This window comes from Salvelinus namaycush, chromosome 20, assembly GCF_016432855.1.
Source record: "Salvelinus namaycush isolate Seneca chromosome 20, SaNama_1.0, whole genome shotgun sequence".
NCBI lineage: Eukaryota > Metazoa > Chordata > Actinopteri > Salmoniformes > Salmonidae > Salvelinus > Salvelinus namaycush.
In genome coordinates this window covers 15,542,074-15,560,542 of record NC_052326.1, presented here as the reverse complement: position 1 = coordinate 15,560,542, position 18,469 = coordinate 15,542,074, and the positions used below count along the sequence as shown (strand labels likewise).

Below are 18,469 nucleotides of genomic sequence, written 5' to 3'. Positions count from 1 at the left end.
CCAACGCACAACATGATTCAGAAGTAGCTAAAATTCATGTTCTATATCAATTCTAATTTAATAAATTCTGGTGCCCCTAAATTTTATGTTGTGCTCCTAACTTTTTACAGTTGTGAGCACCAGTGCTACCAATTGAAAAATAAATGTGTGCCCTGCCTACGGTTAATTACTTTCTATTATTTACTCAGCAAAGAGCAGCTTGTTAATTTATTCCACTGTTAATTAACAGTAACATTTGTTTTTCTTCCCAGTTGGAAACCCTGGAGACAATTCTCGGAGGCCGCAGGAACTCCAGCTCCGGGTTTAATCCCGAGCCGGACTCCGGAGCAGGAAAAGAAGGGGGAAACCAGCAGGGAAATGGCCCAGACAGTTTCCATGGTATACTAGCATGAGTGGATTCTAATTTAAATTTTGACTAGATCAGTCCAGAAGTGCTAATATGTTGGCCATTTAATTGACTGTTATGCAGCAAACCAGACATCCTAACTATAGAGTGTTTGTCCTTGGTCTGTACTGACCCTTCTGCTGTGTCTTCCAGATGTGGAGAGAGGAGCCATGCTGCCTGCCCGACGTGGGCCCCTCCAGAGGGCTCTGTCAGTGGACGCTAAACCCCTGGTTGGTGGTGGATGCCTGGCAGGGAGGAGGAACGTTCCCTGCCCCACGCTCATCAAACAGGAGAACGTGGAGGCACACATCCGGCCAGGCATGACCAACGGCTTCCCTGGACCAGGAGGCATGGGTGTGTGTCCACTACGGGGCGGTGCCGGCACAAGTAACTTACCCCCCAGTACTACTCTTCCCAGCTGACTGGAACAGTGTAAAAGCTACAGTTACTAGACTGGGTCTAGTTCATGGATAATAACTGTGCTGTTTGTGTGTTCCCCTGGAGGTATGAACAGGGGTATGGGGATGCCACAGCGGCCTCCCATGGCAGGGCAAGGTGACTGGGGGATGCCCAGGTCCAGTGGAAGTCCTGTGGGGGTGCCAGGTCACCCCTCAATGGGCCGGCAAGGGATGGACTTCAACTCCAAGGGCATGGTGAGAGGCCCCATGGTCATCAGGTCCAACAGTTTACCTGGCAACACCAGGTCTATGCTGCAGCAGCAACTCATAGAAATGGGTATGTACTGACGCGTGTCTGTGTAAATATTACCAGCTGTATGTGTGTTCTTCCTGTTGGTGGATGTTTGATTGGTTCATGCTGAATAGTTCTACTGCCTCTATAGGTTCCAGTGAGGTGAATATGGGGATGAGTCCCTTCAGTGGGCAGGGTCCTCCACCTCTGTCCCCCTCCTGGCCTGACAGTGCAATGGGAATGGACGGACCACCAGCTACCACAAATAGGTGAATAACCATCATCATCCACACACACACACTCTCATCTGTTCGCTCTGTCTCCTATTAACCCACACATAACACGTGGTGTGGAGTACATTGCCTCCTCGGTATATAACAAGTGCCTGCACTAACCCCCCACCCCCTTGTTGTGTACCAGGCGTCAGTTCGGGAACCCCCTGGATGAGCTCCTGGTGCCGCCCTCCACCAGCCAGGGGCAGAGTGATGAGCTGGCGCTGCTGGACCAGCTGGACTCTCTGCTCAACAACACTGATGTTATCGCCCTTGAGGAGATCGACCGGGCCCTGGGCATCCCCGACCTCGTAGGACAGGTACCTTATGAGGACATTCGGAAAACCATAGAGCGTCCTCTATCTACAGTCCCTATAAACCATGTGACAAGAACCACACTGTTATATTGACCATGTCTGACCTCTCTCCCTCCCAGAGTCCTGGTCCAGAGCAGCAGCCAGGTCCTGGCCCAGGACCAGACACCTCCATGGGGATGGAGCAGAAGCCCATGTATGGCCAGGGGTACCCAGGACCCCCCTCCATGGGCATGCAGTCAGCCTATGTGGCCAACCCCATGCAGGGCCAGTCCCCTTCTGGCTTCAACCCCATGAACCAGATGGTGGCTCAGGCAGGCCCAGGGGGCTTCCCTGGCATGGGGGGAATGAGTCACCCCCGCGCCAACATGAGACCCCGCATGATGAGTGCCACCAAGCCCCTCCGACTGCAGCTGCAGCAGAGACTACAGGGCCAGCAGGTATTAGCATATGACACACATGACTTAGAAGTTGCTGAAGAGGCTATATTTGATTGTGATAGGTCTAGATACAGAGCCACGTATGAAAGCAGGCAGGTGGGTGACCTATATGGATGGCAAATGTGAGTAACTTTTGTTCTCTCCCGCTGTAGTTCATGAACCAGACCCGTCAGGCCATGGGCATCAAGATGGAGAATGCCGCTACAGGAAACCCTGTGACGCGGCCTGGGATGGAGCCCGGCATGGGCGGTCAGGTACACACCTTCCACATCATGCTCTATTTAAAATCAACATCTGGTAGGGCAGACCACCGCAGACACACACTGATGAAACCCATGCAGTACTTGCAGTCATTTCAGTGTTTTCCCCTGTCTGCTTGGTCAGCCTGGCTTCTTGAATGCTCAGATGATGGCTCAGCGCAGCAGAGAGATGATGACCATACAGATGAGGAGACAGCGGATGATGATGCTAATGCAGCAGCAGCAACAGGCTGCAGCAGGAGGCTTCAGCCCCCCACCTAACGTAACGGCCCCTGCAGTCATGGACAACCCCATGGCAGGACCACCCATGAACCAGCCAGGACAGCAGCAGTTCACCTACGGTGGAAACTATGGTGAGCTATCTGACCTAAATTCATAGCCATTTATTTACTAGCCTTGAGTCTCCTACGTTGACTATTCTCTAAAATAGAAGGCTATGTACTTCTAACTCTTTCCCCTTCTGACCAGGAGTTTTTCCAGCCATAGGTGTTGTAACGTAAACTGACTTCCTCTCTTTCTAACTGTTATTTCTAACCGACTTTACAATGCAGACATGAAATAAGACCTGTTTCTGGCTGTGCTTACAGGAATGAACCAGCAGGGAGACCCCTCGTTTGTAGGCGCAGGCAGCAACATGATGCCAGGTCGCATGGGAGGGCCTCAGAATCCCGTGATGCAACAACAACCCCAAGGCAGCCCCATGTACCAGTCAGCAGACATGAAAGGCTGGCCACAGGGTGGCATGGCACGGAACAAGTATGTCTGATACACTGATATAATGGCAAAAAAACACTCCCATTACTTCCTTCTCTATCTCCTCTACTTTGTTCTTTATACCTATGTGTTTCAGCTCATACCCCCAGCAGCAGTTCACCCAGCATGGGAACCCAGGCCAGTTTGGGGGGCCCATGATGATGAATGGCTCCATGGGCGGGCCAGGCCCAGTCAGTGGTGCTGGTAGAGCACAGATGGGCCAGATGCAGGGCCAAATGTCTGGGCAAATGCAGGGGCAAATGCAGATGGGCACAAACTCCATGGGAATGGGCCGAATGCCAAAGGGACCTGAACAGGTAAATAGTTTGTCATTTGTAAGTAAATAAAGATGGTTATAAAGGTCACAACTTCCCAGTAGTTATTTTATAGCTCAACCTGGAATGTGTGAATTTATTGTAACAATAGCCTACATTTTGTGTCATTTACAGAAATATTGCTGAAAACGTATGTAATCAATAAGAGCCTTCACCAGGAAGGCAGCAGAGACTACAGTGCACCACCTGGGTGGGTGGGAGATGGCCTGGCCAGGGGCCACCAGACACAGCTCCAAGATCTGCTCCCGCCACTGTTCTCAGACCTGTGTGTAGAGAGACTCGAAAGAAGCCTCAGTGAGAATGAGAGACTGAAATAAAGACACCTCATACCTAATGCAGCCTCTCACTGTAGGCTTGCTTCTCTCTGGAGGAGTATATGAGTGACTTAGTTCAAGAAGACGCCATGGTTTCTCTTCCTCTAACCTGTGGGAGTGTGATCGGCGTCCTGCCTTCTACACCAGAGGAGGCCTCTGTGTGTGTTAGTCGGATTCCGTTGCAAAACATTTTGCAACAGATACCGTTTACTCTTGGAAGCAAATGGAACAGAACTGAGGGACCTACCTGAATTTGTCCAATAGAAACTCGTTTTTGTTGCAAAAATGTTTTCTGTTTTGGAGTAAACTGTTTCCATTGCGAAATGTTTTGCAACCGAATCTGACTAACACCTCTTGACCCCTGGAGCTAGCTGTCATACAGTATTCAGCATCAACACTGGGAAACAGAATATATTTGGGAACAGGATGGGATACGGTACAACTAGCTATGGCTGCACTTTACCAGAAGGCTTCTATGTAAAAGGATTGTTGCAATATTTCTTAGTCATTACAGCCTTACCAGAGATTCAATGCATTCACAGCATTGGTTTTCTTTTCCTTTTATCCTTTGGATGCGCCTCATTTTGTTTTTAAATCATCAGGAGCTGTAAGCACAGATTATTTCTATAAATTATGCAGATTCAAGCAATAAAACCTCTATGCTTTAAACGTGAACTGAGCGTCATGAACTCCTTAGCAAACGGTACTACAGTATTGGATCAAATTAGTCACAAATGTATTCTATGTGAATACAAATTGTAAATATGCTATAAAAGTATCATACATGCTTTTTATAGATCACTTTTTTTGCACAGTGTAAGACTTGGTCAAATTCTAACTCGTCTTTGTCTAGAAGGTCAATACACTTTTAGTTTGCAGTTAATTTGAACCTTTTGGACCATGTTGAGTGAGGGTGTGGGTTTCCCATTTTCCACTTGTCCTTGTCCTCTGAACATGTTTTTTTATGTGATAAAAGCCATCTATTTCTTTTTAGAAGCACTTTTATTTCTGATTTGGTGTGTTGACTGTTTGGAACTTTTGAAATGATCAAAAGGTTTGATTAGTGAATGAAGAAAGGACAGTCCCTCAAATGAGCAGATGGTTGGCAAGCTGATGTGTAGGAATTGTATGTAAACATTGTAGAAAAAGATGGGATGGGGGGGACAGTTTCAGGAGTTAACAAGGGACTGTTCCTAAAGTAGTTCTTGTTCCTTCCCTAGCTCTCGCCTTCATCATTTCCTTTGACTGTTACTCTTCACTTTCTGAGAAATCTACCTTAGCAGTGTGCAATCCAAAGATATTTTTCCAGTTCGTTGTACAGCTTCTGACGTTGACGGTGTACAATTTTTATCTATGCAGACAGTTACCGGGTACATTTCATGAAATGATAAATGCATATTTTGATTTTGTACTGAAAGCATAGGGGACTGCGTATTGTTCAGAGGCCAGTGGGTAGCTAACAGTAGCAGTAATGTCTGGATGTATAATTGACTGGCAAAGTCCTTTTCTGTGGAAGAGGAATACCATATGGAATTAATTTCTTATTTTTTTTCTCAAAATATACATTTTCAATGTCTCGTTTTTAATTACTTAATAAAATTACCTAGGTAGAATTTTAATAAAGAGCAAAAACAAAGGATCTTTTCACCTGGGAATTCTTATTTTGTTTCCTTTATTTTACAGGATGTATGACAGTTTCTCTCGATTTTGATGTAAATACATGTTTATTTAAACTCATAACTCCCAACTGTAGTTTAAAAAAAAAAAAAAAAAAGTGTCCACCGTTCATTAATCAAGAATTGAGGGTTGTCTATTGAGGCATACCTCATCTCTTGATCTTGATGAACACCAAGAATACTGGCATGGGGTGGAATGAGCTGGAGAAGGCTGCCCATAACAGAGTGCGATGGAAAATAATCTTCAATGGCCTATGCTCACAAAGGATCGACGAGCCTATATAATTTAGTGATGCCTCATTTATTAAAACACATGATGTGCACCCAAGGTTCAAATCAGGGTTCAGAATTGTCCTTCTCATGGAGCACTATCAGCAGGGAGCTCTTATCGCACCTCTGTCTTATTATTATTTATCTGGAGTCACAGATAATGGTCAATGCTTTAATTCACATTCATGTCATATTTCAGAGGCAACCCAGATATACAGTACTGGTCAAAAGTTTGGACACACCTACTCATTCAAGGGTTTTTATTTTATTTTTTACTATTTTCTACATTGTAGAATAATAGAGACTATATCAAAACTATGACATAACACCTATGGAATCATGTAGTAACCAAAAAAGTGTTAAATCAAAAATATATTTGAGATTCTTCAATATAGCCCCCCTTTGCCTTAACAGCTTTGCACACTTGGCATTCTCTCAACCAGCTTCATGAGGTAGTCACCTGGAATGCTTTTCAATTAACATGTGTGCCTTAAATTAATTTGAGCAATTTCTTTCCTTCTTAATGTGTTTGAGCCAATCAGTTGTGTTAAGACAAGGTAGGGTGGGCATACAGAAGATGGCCCTATTTGGTAAAAGACCAAGACCATATTATGGCAAAAACAGCTCAAATAAGCAAAGAGAAACGACAGTCCATAACTTTAAGACATGAAGGTCAGTCAATCTGTAAAATTTCAAGAACTTTGAAAGTTTCTTCAAGCGCAGTCGCAAAAACCATCAAGCGCTATGATGAAACTGGCTCTCAAGAGGACTGCCACAGGAAAGGAAGACCCAGAGTTACCTCTGCTGCAGAGGATAAGTTCATTAGAGTTACCAGCCTCATATTCGGCAATTAACTGCACCTCAGGTTGCAGCCCAAATAAATGCTTCACAGAGTTCAAGTAACAGACACATCTCAAGATCAACTGTTCAGAGGAGACTGCGTGAATCAGGCCTTCATGGTCCAATTTCTGCGAAGAAACTACTACTAAAGGACACCAATAATAAGAGTCTTGCATGAGCCAAGAAACACGAGCAATGGACATAAGACTGGTGGAAATATCTCCTTTGGTCTGATGAGTCCAAATTTGAGATTTTTGGTTCCAACCGCCGTGTCTTTGTGAGACGCAGAGTAGGTGAACGTATGATCTCTGCATGTGTGGATCCCACTGTGAAGCATGGAGGAGGAGGTGTGGGGGTGCTTTGCTGGTGACACAGTCTGTGATTTATTTAGAATTCAAGGCACACTTACTCAGCATGGCTACCACAGCATTCTGCAGCGATACGCCATCCCATCTGGTTTGTACTTAATGGGACTATTATTTGTTTTTCAACAGGACAATGACCCAACACACCTCCAGGCTGTGTAAGGGCTATTTCACCAAGAAAGTGAGTGATGGAGTGGTGCATCAGATGACCTGGCCTCCACAATCACCCGACCTCAACCCAATGGTTTGGGATGAGTTGGACCACAGAGTGAAGGAAATGCAGCCAACAAGTGCTCAGCATATGTGGGAACTCCTTCTGTTGGAAAAGCATTCCAGGTGACTACCTCATGAAGCTGGTTGAGATTGCCAAGAGTGTGCAAAGCTGTCATCAAGGCAATGTGTGGCTACTTTGAAGAATCTCAAATACAAAATATATTTTGAGTTGTTTAACCCTTTTTTGGTTAGTACATGATTCCATATGTGTTATTTCATAGTTTGTATGTCTTCACTATTATTCTATAATGTAGGAAAAAATAAAATAATAAAGAAAAACCCTTGACTGAGAAGGTGTGTCCAAACTTTGACTTGTACTGTACAGTTGAAGTCGGAAGTTTACATACACCTTAACTAAATACATTTAAACTCAGTTTTTCACAATTCCTGACGTTTAATCCTAGTACAAATTCCCTGTCTCAGTTAGGATCACCACTTTATTTTAAGAATGTGAAATGTCAGAATAATAGTAGAGAGAATAATTTATTTCAGCTTTTATTTCTTTCATCACATTCCCAGTGGGTCAGAAGTTTACATACACTCAATTAGTATTTGGTAGCAAAGCTTTTAAATTGTTTAACATGGGTCAAACGTTTCGGGTAGCCTTCCACAAACTTCCCACAATAAGTTGGGTGAATTTTGGCCCATTCCCCCTGACCGAGCTGGTGTAACTGAGTCAGGTTTGTAGGACTCTTTGCTCGCACACGCATTTTCAGTTCTGCCCACACATTTTCTATAGGATTGAGGTCAGGGCTTTGTGATGGCCACTCCAATACCTTGACTTTGTTGTCCTTAAGCCATTTTGCCACAACTTTGGAAGTATGCTTGGGGTCATTGTCCATTTGGAAGACCCATTTGTGACCAGCTTTAACTTCCTGACTGATGTCTTGAGATGTTGCTTCAATATATCCACATAATTTTCCTGCCTCATGATGCCATCTATTTTGTGAAGTGCACCAGTCCCTCCTGCAGCAAAACACCACAACATGATGTTGCCACCCCCGTGCTTCACGGTTGGGATGGTGTTCTTCAGCTTGCAAGCGTCCCCCTTTTTCCTCCAAACATAACGATGGTCATTATAGCATAACAGTTCTATTTTTGTTTCATCAGACCAGAAGATATTTCTCCAAAAAGTACGATCTTTGTCCCCATGTGCAGTTGCAAACCATAGTCTGGCTTTTTTATGGTGGTTTTGGAGCAGTGGCTTCTTCCTTGCTGAGCGGCCTTTCAGGTTATGTCGATATAGGACTCGTTTTACTGTGGATATAGATACTTTTGTACCGGTTTCCTCCAGCATCTTCACAAGGTCCTTTGCTGTTGTTCTGGGATTGATTTGCACTTTTCACACAAGTACGTTCATCTCTAGGAGACAGAACACATCTCCGTCCTCAGCGGTATGACGGCTGCGTGGTCCCATGGTGTTTATACTTGCGTACTATTGTTTGTACAGATGAACGTGATACCTTCAGGCGTTTGGAAATTGCTCCCAAGGATGAACCAGACTTGTGGAGGTCTATTTTTTTTCTGAGGTCTTGGCTGATTTCTGTTGATTTTCCCATGATGTCAAGCAAAGAGTCCCTAAGTTTGAAAGTAGGCCTTGAAATACATCCACAGGTACACCTCCAATTGACTCAAATGATGTCAATTAGCCTATCAGAGGCTTCTAAAGCCATGACATAATTTTCTGGAATTTTCCAAGCTGTTTAAAGGCACAGTAAACCTCTGACCCACTGGAATTGTGATACAATGAATTCTAAGTGAAATTATCTGTCTGTAAACAATTGTTGGAAAAATTACTTGTGTCATGTACATAGTAGATGTCCTAACCGACTTGCCAAAACTATAGTTTGTTAACAAGAAATTTGTGGAGAGGTTGAAAAAAAGAGTTTTAATGAATCCAACCTAAATGTATGTAAACTTCCAAATTCAACTGTATATATTTTACTGCAACAAGAAGTATAAAGGTTTTGGAGTGATCTTTGAACTGTAAAGAGTGGTAGAGTGGTGTAAATCCCAATAACATTGCACAGTGCATGTTTTACACATGAGTCCTGTAGTCAGATTGCTGCTTCACATGGTGCCAGTTTATAGCCTGTGAATTAACCATGAATAAGATTGAGACATATGATGTCCTTTGGGTGGTATCTGAGTTACAAAGACTGTAGTCCACCGAGCGGCCACATGGGAGCGGTATATTATAAGGCATTCCAAAAAACATAGACTAACAGGATACACACTCGTTGCCTGGCTGGCTACCCACCCAAACTCCTAGATAAAGGATAGAATTAAAGCAAATATGCAATGTTGGTCATATCATTGTATTATATCACTGTGTAGGATATGCCCTATCTGTAGCCTATCCAACATTTTGAGGTAGAATTATGTAAGAGGGCTCGTAAACTTCCTCTGAAAGAATATGTGATTGAAAAGTCAAATCAAATGTGAAAATATCATTATTGGAAAAATATATGTATAAAAACACTGGCATATAGGGCCTCCCGAGTAGCGCAGCGGTCTAAGGCACTGCATTGTAGTGCTTGAGGCGTCACTACAGACCCAGGTTCGATCCCAGGCTGTATCACAACAGGCCCGTGACCGGGAGACCCATAGGGCGGCACACAATTGGTCCAGCGCCGGGTTTGGGGGGGGCTTTACTTGGCTTATCGCTCTCTAGCGACTCCTTGTGGTGGGCCGGGCGCCTGCAGGCTGACTTTGGTCATCACTTGAATGGTGTTTCCTCCGACACATTGGTGCAGCTGGCTTCCAGGTTAAGCAGGCGGGTGTTAAGAAGTGCGGTTTGGCGGATCATGTTTCAGGGGATGCATGACTCGACCTTTGCCTCTCCCGAGCCAGTTTGGAAGTTGCAGCGATGAGACAAGATCGCAATTGGATATCATAAAATTGGGGAGAAAAGAGGGTAAAATAAAAAATAAACACTGGCATATTTAATCCCCAACTAAGCATAGACCTAAATAACACACACATTTAATTTTAAATAGTCACACTTATTTAGTTTAGTTCTATGTTTCTTAACACAAATATAAAAGTGAAAAGTATATATTAATAGCTGTATGTCTCCTATGTGTGGGAATATAATCTATAACAGAGAGTGAGTCTCTTTCTTGGCAGAGCGCCTGGCCCATCTGCGGCCTGGCTCGTGGAGTACTGTTTGTTAATGTTTCAATCAGCTGTGTGTTGAGGAATGTGGAGCTATTTAACCTGAACTTCCCCAGGTGTGCGGAGGCGCCGCTCAGTCTGGGCCCCGTCGCCCTCCCCTCCCCTGCCCTTGGCACAAAGCTATCACACAAACACAATCACACACTGGCCGTGCCTCAGAACGCCGGGGCTGCAGCTGTGCGCATCGCACCGCAGGGAAATGGGAAAAACATTGCACCAGGGGAGACAGAATAAATCTTATAAAGAATTGCCGATTTAACCCCTGCCCTTCCGAAATAGAAAAGGATCCTCAACTAAAACACAATTATTGATTTCAGTGTTTTATAGTATATCCCAAATTGTTATCTATTTTTGATGAATTCCTGATTAGACCGAATAATTGCCTATACCTTTCCTAATGTGTTTGACAGTGAGTGCATAACCTTTTATACAATTCTGCACATATTTTCTGCATGCTAGTTATCATTGTCAATATCCATCAAGACATTTTGACTCAACACTAAAGACTTCGCCGTGTTATTTGATATGTTAATGAGGCCTATAAAAGCAAAGTACAAGTTAACTGTTAAGTCATTATGTAGGCTACCAGCGGTGGTCCAATTTAATTTCAGGAGCTGAGACAGCTAATTCTGAATAGTTGATGACAGTTCAGGGAATGTTTGTTTCCCTCTTCTCTCAGCCTGTGCATCATCTTATGTGCACTTGTAAACACTATAGTAAATGTATAATGGCTAATTGTAAATGTGATGGGGAAATTATGTGACACACACACACACACACCATAAACACCAAAAGCCATGTTTAAAATAATTGCCTTGTTTTAATAAAAAACACCATGAAGGTACATTGTAAAAAAAATATATATATTTTTCACATAGTGTGGCATTGTAATATACAATACATTTTGTCGCTCAGGATACTGAGAAAATTAATACATTTTATTTTACAAAATTTTGAATTTCATACATGTTTTACAAAACGTAAGAGAAACGTTGTCTTTCTTGAGAAAGTCAACACAACAACAGGCGAAGCTGTTTCCAGTAACTGCCATGGTCCAATGACTAACACAGTCTATTAGGACCCACTAGTCTCCATGAGATCAGAGACCTCGGGATGGATCGAATGCCTTGAGTGACAGTTCCTCTCTTCTTGAGAATGTCCATCAAAAGTATTTTCTAGCATGGGAGTTTGAAACTTCCCTACTTGGCTCAAGGTTTGTTTGTGATCTAATGTCACATAATGTAACCTTGTTCTTTCTTCGCGGTGCTCGCTCTGGAACGATACATGTGGCGATGCTCCGAGAGGTCTAGCGGCACATGATTCTGTCATCCGAGCATCCATTCTGGAGAGAGAAGATAAAAACGTTAGGTCCGTGTTTGCTGTGAAAGTACTTGCCTACTAGTTTCAATGCAACATAACTTTTTTCACTGTTATAAACCAACTTTACGCATGGCTACAGACTATTCATATTCAGGCTACTTCCAACAGTTAGGTCAGCTATCGGGAGACACTAGGTAACTCTTGCAGAAACTCATCAAGATATGTCAGAGTGATATTTACCTCGACAGTGATGCTTGCCAGCTCTGCATTCAGGGTGGTCAGAGGTGTGCGGGGCACGCTGCTCTGCTGACGACTTTTCTCCGGCTCATCCAGCTCGACCTGCAGGTCCCAGATGTAGTCAATGACGTGCTGGAGGATCTCCACCTTGCTGGCCTTCTTGTTGGTAGGCAGAGTAGGTACAAGCTCCTTCAGCTTGCTGTAGCAGCTGTTCATGTCTTGCAGAAAGACGGTCATCTGCTCGTCCAGCAGCGGGATCTTGCATTTGGAGATGGACAGGCTCTGGTCCGCGAGGCACCGCACCATGTCCTCGCCGCCAACCTTACTCTTCAGTGCGCAGGTAGGTCCGACAACCTTCATATTGGCTGATGGTGTAGCTGTAGTTTCCAAAGATAATGAAAAGATGGTGCGTAAAAGCTATAGAGATTACCAAAGGCTCCACAAGTATTTTTAGTAGTCTTGGGAATATTGTCTCAGTAATGTTGACAGTTCTCAACAACGCACGAGTGTACCGCCTTGAATTTATAAGACTAGGACTTGGAGGCGTGCCCAAACTTGTCCTGTTTGCGGAGCGAGGTCCTATAGCGCAGCCGTGTTAGCGTTAGAAGGACGTTTCACAGCTGTTGTCTTGGCCAATGGGAGCGTGCGCCTGATTTTAAGGATTTAGAATACGTTTGAGAAGGCGTTACAAATGGAAACAAATGTGTATTTTTACGGCTGATGGGCCTATGTGGGAATCCAGCTGGCCATGGCTTGGGGACTCTGCAGGTGTAGAGTGCCTGGGGACACTGAAGGGTTGGTGTTGTGTATGGGTATGGGGGTATATGTGCTGTGTGTCGGATGGGATGAATGGCTGGTGATAATAACCATAGCGCCTTGCCCACACAACAGTTAGAGGGCACCTTAGATGACCACGTTATAAACGTGCCATAAATGAAGAGATATTCAGACTATTAATAATAACTGGTTTATTACCATTGGGTATAGTGTAATATGATTAAAGTCCGTTCAAACAATTTGCTCTATATAACACGCATGTGTGCAATTTATGATTCAGAACTTTACACACAAGGGGGGAAAACAACATTCACAATTTAGTGTAGCATTAGTTATTATTTATTATCAAATGTATTTATAGGTCCCGCCTACATGTCTGTCTTTGGCGCACTTTCTCCCGTTATTCACCATAGCTGGCTGAGAATGTGTGTTAAAAGTCACACTAAGCTTTCTTTATACTTACAAACTGCACTTTTTAGCACAGACTCTCTTTTTCCTCTCATGAGGGAAGCCCCTGTGAGCCACTTCACGGATTCCTTCACATGTTCTCCGTGTGTGCTCAGCCTTGTGTGCACATTGAAATTGCATTGCTCTGTTCTGAATCTTCCCCCAGATTGTCCAAACAAGCCAAGGCAGACTGGCAGGCGCCAGCGCCGTGACGTCACCCATTCATCCGAGCCTTGACGCCTGTCAGCCTGGCGCCGAGCGGGCGGTCGCTATGGAGACCTCAAACAACAGGCTCGCACTCCACTGTTCACCTGAGTAGAGCGCAAACGGTCCATGCTATTTCGAATCCTTGGGACGTTGACATTTAAAATATTTAAGATTAGGGTTAGGTAAGTGTTATGGTTAGGGTAGGGACGTCCCATGGATCCCATATTGCACTAACCATGCGCAAACCCCGAGAACAAACTTCGGAGTTCATAATTCATTTATCACTTTAAACCACTTTGATGAGATTACCGCCCCGCGCACCTGCAAACGGTCATTGTCGCCAGTTTACTCAAGCATAGTATTTTAGGAAACGAATAAGAAAGAGAAAGAGCGAGAGCTGTAAAGTGAAACCATGCATTTGTACCGCATTTTTACGCAAATTGATAGGATAAATTGCGGCAGCATTCCTTCACATGAAACTCTATGGAGGCTGTCTGTCTGTGAATGTCTCCTAAAATCAACACACAGCAGCATAACCAGCTAAATATCTTATATAAAACATGCAGCTTTTCTAAAAGCTAGAATTTCCAAGAAAAGTTATGCATTCATAAAAAAAACTGAATGCAGTTATACAATGATATAATATGCACAACATTTTTTAAATGTAGGGGCTACTGCCGCAAGTTAAGAAAGTTCCTTAACTTTGTTCTTACTAATGATAATAGTTAACTTAAATTACCAGCCTCACACATACTGTTATGTTTAACCCTATAGCAATGGGTTTAGTTTAGAAATTGAAATAAACTTTTTGAAGAAGCAACTTATTGCAATTAGCCTATATGTATGCAAATTAGCCTAGATATCACTAGAAAAACTATGGAAAAAACGAATTAAAAGCAGAAAATACTCTGTCCCAGGTTGCAGCTGACAGGGCGGAGGGGGGACAGGGGGAGGGCCGGCTGCCAGAACAATGGGAGTGCGGTGAAGGGATTGTGAGAGAGAATCTAGGCTGGAGCCACAGTGTCTGGAGCGCCCCTCCACTCCCCTCATCCAGCTTTTGTTCAGCTGCAAAAGCTATCAGCACTTCCTATTGACACCAACAATAACTCCACACAGCTGGGCCCTTTTTTAGCCTGTTTACAGCACATCAAGGCAAGGACAGAGAGAGGGAAGAGGGAAAAGGGAAGAAACAGAGGAGGGGAAAAGAAAAGTGAAACAAATTAGCTCCTGATTTTAACTGACAGAATGGCAATGCCTCGCACCACCATCCAACTACCCAAAAACCTTTTTTCCATGGTCATTCATTCATTTTAGTTAATACTGAAATGCATACAGGCATTTAATTGCCGAATTAATTTTAATGACATATCGTAAAAATCTGATCCCACGTTGCTACTGTTATAATTAACATGGAACAATAGCTACTGCTCATAGGGCTTCCGGAAACATGGATCTTCTAATCTTTGTACATTCTATTCTGAACGCATCAATGTAAACATGCTATTAGAGCATCCATCAAAAAGGCTGATATGCAACAGTTGCAGTCTGTTACTTAGACGGAACACTGTGTACAGTGCAGCAGTGTTTTCAACAGTTTGTGCCAGAACAGAAACTTTTCCCCACAGATTTGTCACTATACTGTAGTAAATTGTGCCATTTGGACAGGGAAAGTGTATTGGCTAATACACCCTCTTTATTGCTACAGAAAGTAGTTCCACAAAAGCAAAGTGCAGGATGTAGTGAGGGGAAAGCTGGAGATCAGAGGGGAAAGGACATTCGGTATTAACCCTGTTGCTACTGTTATAATTAACATGGAACAATAGCTACTGCTCATAGGGCTTCCGGAAACCTGGATCTTCTAATTCTAGGAGTCAACAATAATGTGGGATATCATTTTTGATTGTAGACTTCACACTTAACGATTATCATTCAATCATATAACATGACATCATATAGTATAATTTATTTTATGATGTCATTTAATTGAGAAGAAGCAAAACACACATTCTTTTTCTAATCTTGTGGGAACAAACAATTGATTCCCATTCAAAATCCTATTTGCCCTAACCCCTAAACCTAAACTCCTAAACCTAACCCCTAAGCCTAAAATAGCCTTTTTCCTTGTAGGGACCGGCAAAATTTCCCCACTTGTCTGAATTCTCCTTGTTTTACTATCCTTGTGTAGACTTCTGATCCCCAGAAGGATAGTAAAACAAACAAAAAACACACACAGACACACACACAGAAACACAAAGACTCACTCAGACACACACACACACACACACACACACACACACACACACACACACACACACACACACACACACACACACACACACACACACACACACACACACACACACACACACACACACACACACACACCATCTTCCTGCAGCTGTGGGATTAGTTTCCAGTTCACAGTCTGGCTCTTCCTGTTTGGTCGATAATGATCACACCTGTGCAGGTATGTGGAGACGAGCATCGCCACTCATATGGGAGTGGTGGGGTGTGGTGTCAGGTATACATGGTGTGTGATAGTCAATGTCAAATGTGTATTGTTGATAGTGATTGAGACACATTAGGAGCAGGGGAAATAAAGATGATAACAATAAGTGCCTGCAAAACGGGGTGGTTGGGCTGAGTGTGTCATTTCTGCTTACTCAATGGGTTTGTTTTTTATTGGTTCCCTCCTGTTCCCTGTGGTGACTGTCCTGCTTTGCTCTGCTCTAGCCTGGTCAGCCCTGGTGTCCCCCTGGGGAGATTGGCCTCTAATGAGTTCCTGGCCGTGGGGAGTCAGTCACATCCTGTCCAATGACAGGGCAGCCCCTGTTCACAGATGTGTCATCAGCAGAACCGGCTTTCTGCTGAAAGGTCTGGAGCGTCTGAACGGTCACTGTATGTATGGCTATATTTTGCTGTTTATCATAGCAGTCTTGTGGACTTTGATACTGGCAAATCTCTAGATTATATAAGAGTTGTGTAGACTGATAGTAAGTGCTGCACAATAGAGATCCATCCAGTCCCACAGATGTCTTGGACTGTATCCTTGGCCCTGGACTGGGGATGGCTGCCCTCTCCCTCACACTCAGGGACAAGCACAGTTTGGGCACTTTGCAGCCAGCAGCAGCTTGTGTGCCTGCACATTCACAGTGGGACCAGCGGACCCCAGCCTAACCCCCTGCCTCCGCCTGGTTCCCACACACACTATCAAAGCCCTTTAATGGCTTCTAATTAGCTCCCCATCTGCTGGTGACAGCGCACTGGTGGCATGCAAAAGCACCCATTCAGAGCATCGGCATTGTACTCTGGAATACTTTCCACTCCACTGGCAATTGCCTGGAGAGAGTTTTAGCCAGGGGGAGTGTTCTATGGTCAGGGGTTTGGGGGGAGGGCATTGGTGGAGGGACACACAATGGGAGACAGTGTTATGGCTTGCTGCAAATCTAATAATGCCAGAGTTCCTTCCGTCCCTGGACCCCCCCCCCCCCCCCCCCCCCTTATCTCTCCTCTTGCTCATCTGCAACATATTGGCCTCTCTAAAGTGAATCTGGTTCACAGCACTGTGCTCCATGGAGAAGGTACTGTTCTGTGTTCTGTTTTGAGCATAGGTAATAAACCTGATAAGGTGTTCCAATCCATTGTACTGCATGCGACCCTGCATCTCTACCTCTCCACAGGGGGAACAATGGTTTTACCTCTTTAGAAACTGTGATGTCTTCCTAATGAGGCCTAGTCATTAGCAGCTCCTCCAGTGGCCTGCTATGCTATCTGTGAATAGGGCCTGTGTTTGGCCTACACGGCCCCCACACAGACAGACACATAGACAGTGGGGCCCAGGTCCAGTGGATCCGTTAGGGGGGGACCAGCTGTTCACAGCTGGGCAGCGGGGGGAGGACTATGGAGGACTGTGGGGACCAGGGCCCACTGCTGCTGGGCAGCTGTCACCACCAGCAGGGAGGAAGATAAAGGGCAAACAAAGTGCTGCTGCGGAAAATCATCAGCTCATCCAGACAGCTTCCTCTGCCTCCCCAGAGCAGAGCCCATCCTCACCTCAGGCTGCATAGCGCATTCAACTGGACATGGATGGCTCCTAGTCATCTAGCTAAGTGGTGTAAAGTAACTAAGTAAAAATACTTTAAAGTACTACTGAAGTAGTTTTTTGGGGCTTTTGTACTTTACTGTTTATATTTTTGACTACTTTTACTTCACTACATTCCGAAGGAAAATATAAACTTTTTACTCCAATCAATTTTCCCTGACACCCAAAAGTACTTGTTACATTTCGAATGGACAAGAAAATGGTCAAATTCACGCACTTATCAAGAGAAGGATCAAGGATGCGGCCGTCCCTATAGCCTCTGACTCACTAAACACAAATGCTTTGTTTGTAAATAATGTCATAGTGTTGAAGTGTGCCCATGGCTATCCGTAAAAAATAAAAATAAAAATAATGGAAACGTTTTTATGGAAATCTTAATATAAGGAATTTGAAATTATTTATAGCATTTACTTTGACTTTAGATACTTAAGTATATTTAAAACCAGATACTTTTAGACTTTTACTCAAGTAGTGTTTTACTGGGTGACTTTCACTTTTACTTGAGTCATTTTCTATTATGGCATTTTACATTTACTCAAGTATGAAAATTGGGTTATTTTTCCTCCACTGATCTATCTTACATGCCTACACACTGGGACCTTATCATATCTATGTTAAATGATATGACAGAGATGATATGACAGAGATGGTACACTCTTCACCTGTGTGGAGGAGGCATCAAGACATTGAATTCAAAATGAGATCAAATGTTTTGGGGTTAATGTCTCTGAGGCTTTCCAAAACCAGTTTCAGTAACATAGGCATGTACTCATAATTGAGAATATTTAACTTTTAACATAGAGAGCCTGGCTTTCAGATGATGCGTGAGTGCCTCGGTGTAGGCTGTGTTGTGTATTCATTTGTGTGACGAACAGTCAGTCACCTGACCTCTCTCCCTATAACACACACATCCCCACAGCTGCACAGAGGTCTCCAGTCAGCACAGCCAGGGGACATGGGAGCCAAACCCTAAAGATGGAGCCTGGACAGTGGCAGCTGGGGAGCTCACAAAGCC

General features: G+C 44.0%; 2 protein-coding genes across 3 annotated transcripts in view; one reads left to right on the top strand and one right to left on the bottom strand.

Annotated features, from left to right (window-relative positions):
- LOC120065074 (nuclear receptor coactivator 3-like) overlaps positions 1-5,400 on the top strand; it is a 37,897-nt gene extending 32,497 nt beyond the window's left edge. Inside the window, exons 11-21 of one of the 2 annotated variants that reach the window (XM_039015767.1) lie at positions 252-378; positions 539-739; positions 890-1,120; positions 1,227-1,344; positions 1,496-1,667; positions 1,784-2,101; positions 2,254-2,355; positions 2,486-2,714; positions 2,949-3,117; positions 3,212-3,431; positions 3,564-5,400. In XM_039015767.1, coding sequence (XP_038871695.1) covers positions 252-378; positions 539-739; positions 890-1,120; positions 1,227-1,344; positions 1,496-1,667; positions 1,784-2,101; positions 2,254-2,355; positions 2,486-2,714; positions 2,949-3,117; positions 3,212-3,431; positions 3,564-3,575 — 1,899 coding nt within the window. In that variant the 3' untranslated portion in view covers positions 3,576-5,400. Of the gene's footprint in view, positions 1-251; positions 379-538; positions 773-889; positions 1,121-1,226; positions 1,345-1,495; positions 1,668-1,783; positions 2,102-2,253; positions 2,356-2,485; positions 2,715-2,948; positions 3,118-3,211; positions 3,432-3,563 lie in introns of both variants that reach the window. The other variant, XM_039015766.1, reaches the window with a different exon arrangement.
- Positions 5,401-11,159: 5,759 nt separating this feature from the next.
- LOC120065698 (DNA-binding protein inhibitor ID-1-like) lies at positions 11,160-12,435 on the bottom strand. The gene is made up of 2 exons (XM_039016774.1): positions 11,925-12,435; positions 11,160-11,706 (listed from the first exon to the last, which is right to left on the bottom strand). The coding sequence occupies exons 1-2, from the start codon at positions 12,279-12,281 to the stop codon at positions 11,671-11,673; spliced, it is 393 nt and encodes a 130-aa protein (XP_038872702.1). The 5' UTR covers positions 12,282-12,435; the 3' UTR covers positions 11,160-11,670.
- Between the last annotated feature and the right edge of the window lie 6,034 nt (positions 12,436-18,469).

What these genes read in the sequence shown, in the direction of transcription:
- LOC120065698 (XM_039016774.1), bottom strand. Translation starts at nt 12,281, where the DNA reads ATGAAGGTTGTCGGACCTACCTGCGCACTGAAGAGTAAGGTTGGCGGC. An exon ending in TGGCAAGCATCACTGTCGAG is followed by an intron (nt 11,707 to 11,924) that starts GTAAATATCACT and finishes TTCTCTCTCCAG; the next exon opens with AATGGATGCTCGGATGACAG.